This window comes from Panthera pardus, unplaced genomic scaffold (assembly GCF_024362965.1).
Source record: "Panthera pardus isolate Hobbes unplaced genomic scaffold, ASM2436296v1 HiC_scaffold_7, whole genome shotgun sequence".
NCBI lineage: Eukaryota > Metazoa > Chordata > Mammalia > Carnivora > Felidae > Panthera > Panthera pardus.
The window spans coordinates 81,144,205-81,156,302 of NW_026527002.1; the positions used below are offsets into that span (position 1 = coordinate 81,144,205).

Here is a 12,098-nt window from a genome sequence, read left to right on the forward strand (position 1 = left end):
CGTGCCAGACACATGCACACGCACACACTCGTGTGCACTCTCGCACGCGCACACATGCACTCACAAACCCGCACACGCGTGCACACTCACATACACAGTGCACACTCACGTGCACACGCACTCGTGTGCACTCTTGCACGCGCACACATGCGCTCACAAACCCGCACACGCGTGCACGCTCACATACACAGTGCACACTCACTGTGTGCACACATGCGTACCAGACACACACACTCGTGTGCACTCTCGCACGCGCACACATGCACTCACAAACCCGCACACGTGCACACTCACATGCACCGTGCACACTCACGTGCGCACACACGCACACACTCGTGTGCACTCTCGCACGCACACACATGCACTCACAAACCCGCACACGCGTGCACGCTCACATACACAGTGCACACTCACGTGCACACACGCGTGCCAGACACACACTCGTGTGCACCCTCGCGCACACACACATGCACTCACAAACCCGCACACGTGCACACTCACATGCACCGTGCACACTCACATGCCCACACTCGTGTGCACTCTCGCGCGCACACACATGCACACTCACAAGCCCGCACACACGTACAAACTTGCACACATATACATACGTGCAAACTCACGCGCGTGCGCACGTGCACACGTGCACCCCCGAGGGTGCCTGCACGTCAGCCTCCACAGGATGTACTCCGCCTGGGACCCCGTCACACCCTCCACCAAGCCCACAGCAGCTACGGGAACGCTGGGGTGGGGTGGGGAGGGTTGCGGACAGGTTCCTCGGCCTCTTGCCAGGCGGTCGAGGCCGTGGTGCCCAGACTCACTGGGGCCACGCTGCAACCCCACCCACCTCGTCCGTCTTCTCCCACAGGGTCCAAACCTTGGTCCCTCCTAGACTCTGCCCCTGCTCTTCTTCCTACCGCCAGAGACGCCTCTCCCTCCCCTCCCCTCCCCCCTGCTCTCCTGTGGTTGAAATTCTGTCTGGGGACTCCCCCCACCCCCACCCCACCGCCTTTCTATGGTCTCTGGACTTTCCTTTGAGATCGGCTCCAGGGAGCTGGAGGCGCTTGTGTGTCCCTGGCGGCGACCGGCGGGGCCTGAGGACGAGGCGCGCGGTGACCCTTAGCACCGGGCGCGTGTGGGCCACTTCACCTGCTGGGTCGTAGCGTCCTCGCTGCGGCCCTCCAGGCACACGCCACCACCGCCTGTACTCGGGACACAGGGTCAGGGGCTCCCGGCCTTGGCTGGAGCTGCCCTGGGCGGGTCACCTAGCGTGGGCTGGGGAAGCCGAGACGGCGACCGGGCTTGTCTGATTTGACACTTCACCACACCGCACAGCTGCAGCTCGGCGCTGATGCTGGATGTGGCTAACCGGATTAGACACCGGCCGCACACACCCTAGGCTCCTCCTGGTCTAGCCCGGTTCCCTTGCTGCAGCCACACCAGCCCAACCCCTCGGCCCCCGAGGGCCCCGCCTGTGCTCTCCCTCCTGAACACACCCGTGGCCCCCGGTATTCGCTCCTCCCACGGTTTCCGCCTGATCCCTGGGCAGCCGGGCTGAAGCCGGCTTCGAAGTGTCAGCTGTCCACCTAGGTCGGGGAGGGACGTGACCCGGGCAGGCTCTGGGTGGGCTCTGTCTAGGATCCCAGCCGAGAGGCCTCCAGCCACCCCTCCGTTCTACCAGGAGCCTCCAGGTCAGGGCCCGGTGTGTGACCGGGGTCAGGGTTCTGGGCGTGACCAGCGTCAGGGCTCAGGGTGTGACCAGAGTTGGGGCTCAGAGCGTGACCGGGGTCAGGGTGAGCGTGTGACCGGAGTCAGGGCCCCTCTGCTGTTGCCCCATCTGCGGCATGGCCTCCCCTCCGGCCTGCCTGCGGGTGACCTCCTCTGGGCAGTGTCTTCGGGCCCCAGGAAGGCAGAGGGGTGTCCTGGCCCAGGCTCCCGCTCAGCGGTTCCCCCGTAAGCCGATGTTTCTGCACCGTGAAGGGAGTGCACAGGGTGCAGTTCTCCCCAAGGCAGGCCCGGAACCCTCGGTGCCGTGCCCCTCCTGAGGCCCCCTGGGGAGGTGCCCTGACGCGTGGGCACACGTGTGCTGGTAGGCACCAGCACGCGTCCACGCCGCGGCGGGGACCTTCCACTGCAGCCACACCCTGTGGGTCGTGTGCTCGGAGGCACAGAGCTGGGAACCTTCGTGTCCCCCCCACGCCACGGGGCTCCTTGTCCCCCCAGTCAGGCTCTCTTCTCCCCGCTCTCCGTCACCACTGACCCTTCCAGGAGATTCGTAGGAAGGCAGAGCTGGCAAATGGCTACTGTCCATTGCAGGCATTGGTGAATGACCCATCCGCTCGCCGACGAAAACCGTTAGATGTGAGTTGTACCTCCAGACTCAGAACCCCTGCCCGGGAAGCCTGAAGGTCTTATCGGGTGCTTACCCAGCCCTCGGCGGGCCCCCACGTTGGGGCACCTGCCTTAAACCAACCACGGGAGGCGGTGGCTCTGTGGGGGCGGGCACTCCCTCCCGTCCGCAGGCTTCTGGGTGACATTTCAGGGGCCAGCATTCAGCAACTTTCTTGGGGCATCTTAGAGTTTCATGCACGCGGCCGACTTGCCCCGGGGAGCACCCTGCACGGCGTGTGCACGGGGCTGGCTTCCAGCCTTTCCCTCTCCTCCCGCTTCTGTTTCTCCCCTGCATTTAAAGTGCCACTTGCTTTTACGTTGTCCCTTTCTTTTTTTGTTTTAAATTTAAAAATTTTTTTTAAATCTTTATTTTTGAGAGAGAGAGAGAGAGACAGAGGGCAAGCGGGGGACGGGCAGAGAGAGAGGGAGACACAGAATCCGAAGCAGGCTCCGGGCTCCGAGCTGTCAGCACAGAGCCCGACGTGGAGCTGGATCCCATGAACCGCGAGATCGTGACCTGAGCTGAAGTCGGACGCTTGACTGACTGAGCCGCCCAGGAGCCCCTCGTGTCGTTCTGTTTAGATTTGTGTGGAATCATGACTCTTTCTCAGTCTGGATTTTCAGTCTTGGTTCGATTTCAGAAATCCTCCTTCTCTTGTTAATTTGTAAGAGCTTTTAATGCACGTGCTTCTGATGGCACACGATTCACCCACTGCAAGCGTTTTCGGTGTGCTCCCAGATTTGTGCAACCGCCCCCCGTCAGTGTAAGACTTTCCTCACCTCAAAAAGGGACCCACCCGCCTCCGGCCTACTCGCGGGCTGGCCTGCTGTGGGCATTTTCTGGAAATGGACTCACAGAGGAGGTGGTCTTTTGCATCCGGCCTCTTTCCCTCAGCCTGACGCCCTGGGGCCCGTCCCCGCCTTGGTGGTGCCTCTGGAAACATCCCCGCGCCTGGAGAGTCCAGTCTGTCCCCTCGTCCGCTGAGGCGCTGGGTGCGGCTTCCCCGTCTGGCTCTTGTGACGACGCTGCCGTGAGCGCGGTGGTGAACGTGTGAGTGTTCATCTCTCCGGGTGTGTGCCCCGGGGATGGAGTTGCGGGGCGTGTCGTGACCGCGTGTAACTGCTCGAAGAACGCGTCTTGATTTTCTATGCTGAGCCGTCTATCGTGTGAACAATCGCTCTTTTGACATTTCAAGCTCGGGTTCAGTGGGACCGCCTCTCGATAGGAGGGGAGCGGAGGCCGGGAGCCAGCGTGGTTTTCTCCCGCGGGGTCAGCTTCCCCACCTCCGGCCTGTGACCGCCGTGGTGGCCACGGTCAGTCCCGCCTGGGGGCTCGTAGGGGCCTCTCCCGTGTGCCGAGGGCCCTCCTTGCGCCTCCGTGTGGGGTCGCTCGCTCTGCTAGGACGCCGTCGCCGCGCTGCACCGGCTTTTCCACGTCTTCTCGAGAACGTGGGAGAACGTGGCCGGGGTAAGAACAAGGAAAGGGCCGGGCGGTGAGCCCGGGGGGAGGTAGGGGGACCGTGCTCCACTTTGCGGCCCGAGGCTGGTGGGAGCCATGATTAAAAGTGTGCCAGTGTGTGTGTCTGTGTGCGTGCGTGTGTATGGGTGTGTGTGCACGTGGGGGGTGTGGGTTAGTGTGCACGTGTGCACCTGTGGTGGGGGCTGATTCCAGCCTCACCCTCTCACCCGGCTGCTCTGTCCCTTCCATCCTCTCCCCTGCTTCCCCCAAAGTCCCCGCCCCCTGCCAAGGGCCCCTCCCCCTTCCTCAGACCCACGCAGTGCCACCCTTGGGTCCCCTGACCCCCCTGCGCGGGCGGGATGCTCCTGGAGCGCCCCCCGGCCCTGGTGCCCCATCTCAGCTGCGGGGGGGAGCAGGGTCTGCCTGGGGGCCAGGGCGCGGCATGGGCTCTGTGAGCAGGGGCAGCGGCTGCGGGTGGAGGGGCGCTCAGTCCTGGTTGCAGAGGCTGAACTGGCAGCAGACGATGGACACGTGGGGGCCGAGGCCCAGGGTAGAGATGTCGGGGCAGCTGGTCTGGCACGACTTGGTCACCATAGGCAGGTCGATGAGGCTTAAGGGGACCCCTGGGATGGACGGAAGGCTCCCTGAGCCTCTGCACTGCGCGCCCCCTGCCCCACCGGCCACCAGCGCAGCCCCCCTCCCTCGGGCCCTCTCCGGGGCTGAGGCCAGGGGGTGCTCCCCCTGCCCTGCTCCTGACTTGCTGGGAGCCTGGACCAGCTCCGCCCCCTCTGAGCCTGGCTCTCTTCTGGGCAAAGGGGCCACGGCTGGCCCACCCCACACGCGCCCCACTCACGGGTGGCGATGGTGACGCAGTAGTTGGAGTTCCGTGGGCATCTGAATGCACGGGTGCACCCTCCGAAGTCCTTGCACTGGTGACACATCAAGGCTTGGGCTGCAGCCACGGGCGGAGGGACAGGTGGATGGACAGACGGGGACACAGGTGTGGGCAAGTCCTGCCTAATAGCACCAGCTACTCCCACCCAGTGCCCCACTGTCATTCTCAGGGCCCTAGCCCCGCATCCTGGGGTGCCGACCCCTCAAGACCTCCCAGATGGGGGGTGGGGAAGGTCGCCATGTACGAAGCCTCAGCCCAGGGCCGGGCAAGGTCCCAAGGCTCCAGCCTGTGGGACCACGCTCTTCACGGGAAGCGGGGGGCCAGGCCTGGGACCACGACTGGATGGGTGCTACGACTGGAGGCCGCTCTTCTGAGTCCCCCAGCCAGGAGAGCGCTGGCCCGGGGTGGGGGGCAGGATGGGGTCCTCTGGGCTTGCTCTGTGACATCCCAGGGGAGCGGAGCAGGGCCACACCCTGAGGGAGTTGAGAGTTGGGGAGTTTGGGATGGAGGGAAAGTGGTGAGGGCTCCCCAAGACACGACCGTGCCCATTTTCACCTCGGGGGGGGCCTGAGCAGGCCCCCTTAGGCCCACCGGCACCTTAGTTCAGGTGGCTAAAGTGACGGGGCCTTGCCGGCCTCCGTGGGGAGTGGGGACCAAGGGTGTCAGGTGTGCTGGGCAGTGAAGGGCCGGAGGGAGGCGAGAGGGAGGCCAGCACGGCTCTGTTCCGTGTCCCGTTCTGTGAGGACATCACAGATTCTTCTGGAACACTGAGTTCACTCCATAAATGTCTGCCCTCTGCCCTCCCACGTGGGCACTGCTCGGGGCCCCACAGCCGCTCTGTCTGCCTGGCTGTCTGTCTTTCTGTCCCCCTCCTCCCCACACTTCCCATCCCCCCCTTCCCCGCCTGTCCTTCTCTGGTTCCTGAGCTTCTGTGCAGGAGGTCGAGCCACGCGCCGGGCCCTGCCCTGGCTGCCCGCTCGTCTGGGCACAAACGCAGGGCCAGCGGGGCGAGCCGCAAGGCCCGCACCGCCCCCACTCGCCGTGTGCAGGCTCGGAGCCCCAGGACGCTCGCACCAGAGTCCAGGAAAACACGCTCACCGCCCCCCTCACTCCCTGGTCAGCCCTTCTGGCCTCGCCCCCCCCCCCCCCCCCCCCCACCCCCCCAATCGCCCTGGCTCTGCCCCGGGTCGGCACACTTTCAGGCCCGGGTCCTTGACCGTGATGGTGCACGGCACACTTGAGCCAAACCACATACGCACCGGCACTCGCACGCACACCTGGGCAGGGGCTCCCGGCCCCCTCCCGGCCTCACCCTCTGCTCCCCCCCCCCTCCCGCCCCGGGGGGCTGTGGGCGGCGCCCTCCCAGAGCCACAGAGCCGGAGGTGGAGACAGGACGTGTCCACCGTGGCGGTGGTCTAGTCAGCCTAGACTCGCCCGCCAGCCCCACAGAGCAATCCGAGACTCCACATGTGACCAGGAGAGGTGACGGTTCCCGTCACAAAGCCCAGCAAAGCTGCTTGAAGCCACCCTCACATCATGCCTGAGGACGGGGTGGTACGTTGCATCCGCCGCCACCTAGTGGACAGACAGGGGAGTGTCACCGGCAGACCCGGGCAGTCTGGGTCTCCAGGGCGTCAGCGAGAGAGAAGCAGCTCCTGCCTCCTGCTCTCCTCTGCTCACCCCCCCGCCCCCAGATGCCTCCCTGCGCTGCCCATGCTGTGCCTTCTGCTCTCCGGGCAAAACAGGCCCAGCTCATTTGCCACTCCGCTAGGGAGGCCTCCTGCGGTTCCGGCAGAGTTGATGGCTCCTCGCCTGACATGCCCAGCACGATCTGCTGACGCCTCTGCCCCAGCCTGTGATGGGGTCCCTGCCCCCACGTGGTCTCACTCAGGGCTGGCTCCCCATCCCCGCTGCCTCCGACGTGACGGACACGGGTGAGGCATTTTGCCCACTCTTCCGACCCAGAGCATCCCTCACATAGCACCCCTCCTCTGTACCTAGTGGGACTGAGAAGAACTTTGTGGAGGGAGGGAAAGAAGGAAAAAGGAAAGGAAGGAAGGAAGAAGGAAGGAAGGAAGAGGAGGAAAGGAGGGAGGAAGGAAGGAAGGAGGGAAGGAGGGAAGAAAGAGAGGAGGGAAGGAAGGAAGGAGGGAAGGAAGGAAGGAGGGAAGGAGGGAAGAAAGAGAGGAGGGAAGGAAGGAAGGAGGGAAGGAAGAAGGAAGGAAGGAAGAAAGGGGGGAGGAAAGGAAGGAAGGAGGGAAGGAAGGAAAGAAGGAAGGAAGGAAGGAAGAAGGGAGGAAGGAAGAAGGGAGGAAGGAAGAAGGGAGGAAGGGAGGGAGGAAGGAAGGAAGGAGGGAAGGACAGAAGAAAGGGAGGAGGGAAGGAAGGAAGGGAGGGAGGAAGGAACGAGGGAAGAAAGGGGGAGGGAAGGAAGGAAGGAAGGAAGGAAGAAGGGAGGAAGGAAGAAGGGAGGAAGGGAGGGAGGAGGAAGGAAGGAGGGAAGGAGGGAAGAAAGGGAGAGGGGAGGAGGGAAGGAAGGAAAGAAGGAAAGGAGGGAGGAAGGAGGAAGGAAGGGAGGAGGAAAGAAGGAAGGAAGGAGGGGAGGAAGAAGGAAGGAGGGAAGGAAGGAGGAAGGAAAGAGGGAAGGGAGAGAGGGAGGAAGGAAGGGAGGGAGAAAGGAGGGAAGGATGGAAGGGAGAAGGAGGGAAGGAAGGAAGGAGGGGAGGAAGGAAGGAAGGAGGGAAGGAAGGAGGGAAGGAAGGAAGGGAGGGAGGAAGGAGGGAAGGAAGGGAGGAAAGAAGGAAAGAAGGAAGGAGGGAAAGAGAGAGAGGGAGGAAGGAAGGAAGGGAGGAAGGAGGGAAGGGAGAGAGGACAGAAGGAAGGAAGGAGGGAAGGGAGAGGGGGAGGGAGGGAAGGAAAGCAGGAGGGAAGGAAGGAGGGAGGGAGAGAGGGAGGAGGACAGAAGGAGAAGGGAAGGAGGAAGGCTGGGAGGGAGGAGGAGGGAGAGAGAGGGAGGGGGAGGACAGAAGGAAGAAGGAGGGAAGGGGAGAAGGAGGGAGGAGGGAAGAAGGAGGAAGGGAAGAAGGAAGGGAGGAAGGGAAGGAAGGAAGGGGGGGAGAAAGGAAGGAGGGAGGAAGGAAGGAAGTGAGGGAGGGAGGGAGGGAGGGAGGAAGGAGGGGAGGAAGGAAGGAGGAAGGGAGGGAGGAGGGAAGGAAGGAAGGAAGGAAGGAAGGTGAAGGGAGGGAGGGAGGGAGGAAGGAAAGAGGGAATGAAGGAAGGAGGGGAGGAAGGAAGGAAGGTGAAGGGAGGGAGGGAGGAAGGAAGGAAGGAGGGAGGAAGGAAGGAAGTGAGGGAGGAAGGAAGGAAGGAAGGAAGGGAGAAAGGAAAGAAGGAAGGGAGGGGGGAAGGTAGGAAAGAGGGAAGGAGGGAAGAAAGAGAGGAGGGAAGGAAGGAAGGAGGGAAGGAAGAAAGGAGGGAAGGAGGGAAGAAAGAGAGGAGGGAAGGAAGGAAGGAGGGAAGGAAAGGAAGGAAGGAAGGAAGGAAGGAAGGAAGAAAGGGGGGAGGAAAGGAAGGAAGGAGGGAAGGAAGAAAGAAGGAAGGAAGGAAGGAAGGAAGGAAGGAAGGAAGGAAGAAGGGAGGAAGGAAGAAGGGAGAGGAAGAAGGGAGGAAGGGAGGGAGAAGGAAGGAAGGAGGGAAGGACAGAAGAAAGGGAGGAGGGAAGGAAGGAAGGGAGGGAGGAAGGAACGAGGGAAGAAAGGGGGGAGGGAAGGAAGGAAGGAAGAAGGGAGGAAGGGAGGGAGGAAGGAAGGAAGGAGGGAAGGAGGGAAGAAAGGGAGGAGGGGAGGAGGGAAGGAAGGAAAGAAGGAAGGGAGGGAGGAAGGAGGGAAGGAAGGGAGGAGGGAAAGAAGGAAGGAAGGAGGGGAGGAAGGAAGGAAGGAGGGAAGGAAGGGAGGAAGGAAAGAGGGAAGGGAGAGAGGGAGGAAGGAAGGGAGGGAGAAAGGAGGAAGGAAGGAAGGGAGGAAGGAGGGAAGGAAGGAAGGAGGGGAGGAAGGAAGGAAGGAGGGAAGGAAGGAAGGGAGGGAGGAAGGAGGGAAGGAAGGGAGGAAAGAAGGAAAGAAGGAAGGAGGGAAGAGAGAGAGGGAGGAAGGAAGGAAGGGAGGAAGGAGGGAAGGGAGGGAGGACAGAAGGAAGGAAGGAGGGAAGGGAGAGAGGGAGGGAGGGAAGGAAAGCAGGAGGGAAGGAAGGAAGGAAGGGAGGAAGGAGGGAAGGAAGAAGGAGGGAAGGGAGGAAGGAGGGAAGGAAGGGAGGGAGGGAGAGAGGGAGGGAGGACAGAAGGAAGGAAGGAGGGAAGGGGAGAAGGAAGGGAGGAGGGAAGGAAGGGAGGAAGGGAAGAAGGAAGGGGGGAGAAAGGAAGGAGGGAGGAAGGAAGGAATGAGGGAGGGAGGGAGGGAGGAAGGAGGGGAGGAAGGAAGGAGGGAAGGGAGGGAGGGAGGGAAGGAAGGAAGGAAGGAAGGAAGGAAGGAAGGAAGGAAGGTGAAGGGAGGGAGGGAGGGAGGAAGGAAAGAGGGAATGAAAGAAGGAGGGGAGGAAGGAAGGAAGGTGAAGGGAGGGAGGGAGGAAGGAAGGAAGGAGGGAGGAAGGAAGGAAGTGAGGGAGGAAGGAAGGAAGGAAGGAAGGGAGAAAGGAAAGAAGGAAGGGAGGGGGGAAGGAAGGAGGAAAGGAAGGAAGGAGGCAAAGAGGGAAGGAAGGAAGAAAGGAAGGTGAAGGGAGGGAGGGAGGAAGGAAAGAAGGAGGAAGGAAGAAAGGAAGGAGGGAGGGAAGGGAGGGAGGAAGGAGGGGAGGAAGGAAGGGGGAAGGGAAGGAGGGAATGAAGGAAGGAGGGAAGGAAGGAAGGGGGAAGGGAAGGAGGAAGGAAGGAGGGAATGAAGGAAGGAGGGAAGGAAGGAAGGGGGAAGGGAAGGAGGAAGGAAGGAGGGAATGAAGGAAGGAGGGAAGGAAGGAAGGGGGAAGGGAGGGCGGAGGGAGGGGGAAGGGTGGCTAGGGGTGCAGGCTGCCAGGGGGGCCGGCGTCGGTCGTCTCAGCAGGCAGGACACCTCCCACTCCGCCCCTGTTGGCTCTAAACCAGGACTGGCGCGCGGACTGGGGGGGAGTGCACTTCCCAGGGGTAGCAGGGAGAGGGCGCCGACGATGATGTGGCCTGTGGGGCTCCCGTGATCCACTGGACCTGGGCTAAGCCAGGGGAGGGAGGAGGGGCCTGTGGGTGGCCCCTCCCAGATGCCACGCGACCCGCCCCCCCCCCCCCCCCCCGACCTAGTCCCGGGGGGGACAAAGACTTTCCCCGTGTTGAGCTCAGGTCCCCAAACCCTGTCCGTCGGCACTGGTGACCCAGGAGCAGTTCTTAGGGGTCATCGATGAGACCCGGGCCCCGAGCCTCACATACGTTCCCCGCCGGACAGAGGGCTTGCACAGGGCCCGGGCACGGTCGGGAGGGTCCCAGCAGTTAGAGACACTGGCAGACCCCAGAGGGTGGTGGGTGGAGCCCTATGCCCATGCCAGGGGCTGTCCGGACACTCCCTCTGTCCATCTCATTTAGGGCCATGGCCGCGAGGAGGGTGCCAGCCCAGATGTGGAAACAGAGGCCTGGCCAGGTGAGGGCTGGGGGCCGGGGGCCGGTCGGGGTTGGGTCAGGGGCCCAGCAGGGTTCGTCCGGGCATCTGGGTGGGTGAGCGGAGGTGCCATCCACCTCGGGCGGGAGGAAAGATGATGAGGCCGGGGTGTGCGCGGCCCCATTTGAGGGAGATGTCCCCAAGGAGCCCTGAGGCAGGCATCCGGTCCGAAGGGCCTGGAGCCGACCAGCCGGGGCCAGCGGTGGCGGAGGTGGGCACAGCCGAGTGCGGAAATGGCCCGAGTGAGGTGACTGGACCCAGATGGAAGCCAGAGCGAGGGAGCAGAGGCCGGGGTCCCAGCAGGAGGGACTTAGGAGGGGGCCCGGAGAGGGTGGGCCGGCCAGGGAGGAGGGCCGTCAGACTCAGTGTGGGGGGATCGCTGCTGAGTCGGAGAGGCCTGTGGGGGAGGTCGGCGGGGGAGGGGTGTCGAGCCGGGGCAGGGCACAGAGAGGCGGGCAGTTCTTACAGGGCACAAGGACAGCGCCCGGGGCTCAGCTGATGGGACTGTGGGTCCAGGAAGGGGCCGGGGGAACTACCGGGTGCTGCCCACGGGCAGAGGGTAGGAGCTGGCTGGTGGGGCGGGGCCAGTGCCCCAGAAAAGGGGGTCAAGAGGGCAGGAACCGGGGTCCTCTGAGGTAGGAAGCCACATCCCGGGGCTCGGTGGTGGCTGAGGCTGGGGGACCGGCTTAGAGCAATGGTGGGGGGTGGAGGCGGCGCCCGGGACTCACCCAGCTGCAGGCTCAGGGCGGCAGCCAGCAGGAGCCCGAGGAGCAGCCGCATGGTGTCCCGGAGAGAGGCTGGTGCCCCGGGCAGCCAGGCTGCGATCTTATACCTGCCGCTCCCACCCTGCACCAGCCGGGCTCCGCCGTCTGACTCGCCTGCCAGCTGACTCAGCCACGGAGCCAGGCTGGGGCCCACGCGGCGCTGGGCCACCCGGCCCCCAGGCTGGAGGGCGAGCCCAGTTTACCGCATAAACCCTTCCCTGTCCACCAGGTAGGATAATCCCGGTCGTAGGGCGGGGATCACGCCAGCCCACCCCGCAAGGAGGCACAGGCAGCACGCGGCCTCTCGTGTCCCGCGGGAGGGTCACCCCTCCCCCTAGACACGCCGAGGAAGCCGAGGCGGGCCCGGCCGGAGCCCTGACCAGCGCTGCCCCCGGGGTGTCAGGTGACCAGCTTCCCTCCGAAGGGCCGGAGTATGTGCCTCCTCAGCCGGCCGCCTGTCCGGTGGGCCTCTGTCCACGAGTGGCAGCTGGGAGCCGCCCGCCTGGCTAGAGTGCTGAGGGCTCGCGTTCGCTGCCGTGGTCACGCCTCAGGGCCCAAGACCTGCGGCTGTTTTCCCCCGTGGTGGGGGGAGAGCAGAAAGGTATTTGAAAGGGTCCCGTGACGGGTGACACCCGACAGCAGCCAGACATGCCAGGGTGACCCACCAGCCACACCGCTCTGCTAAGAGCTGTCGGGGCTGGGGCACCACGGGGGCAGTGCAGGTGGCTGTCCGTGGGGAGCCGGCCCCACCGTCCGGGGATCCCCGTGCGTCTGCTCTGGCTCCCGGGTGGCTTCTGTCCACCCCTCTAGCTGGTGGGCTCCTTAGGGCTGGGGGCTGGAGGGCTGGAGAAGGAGCCAGAAGACTGGGGTGCTAGGTGGGTTCCTGGGGTCCCGCCTCCCCCCACCAGTGTTCTCTGGGGGCCCCT

The 12,098-nt window shown here is 63.9% G+C and overlaps 1 protein-coding gene across 1 annotated transcript; it reads right to left on the reverse strand.

The window, feature by feature from the left end:
* Positions 1-4,164: 4,164 nt before the first annotated feature.
* Positions 4,165-11,293, reverse strand: SLURP2 (secreted LY6/PLAUR domain containing 2). Its single transcript, XM_053896186.1, has 3 exons — positions 11,137-11,293; positions 4,701-4,799; positions 4,165-4,470 (listed from the first exon to the last, which is right to left on the reverse strand). Exons 1-3 carry the CDS (start codon positions 11,186-11,188, stop codon positions 4,334-4,336), a joined length of 288 nt encoding a protein of 95 aa, XP_053752161.1. The 5' UTR covers positions 11,189-11,293; the 3' UTR covers positions 4,165-4,333.
* Positions 11,294-12,098: the final 805 nt, after the last annotated feature.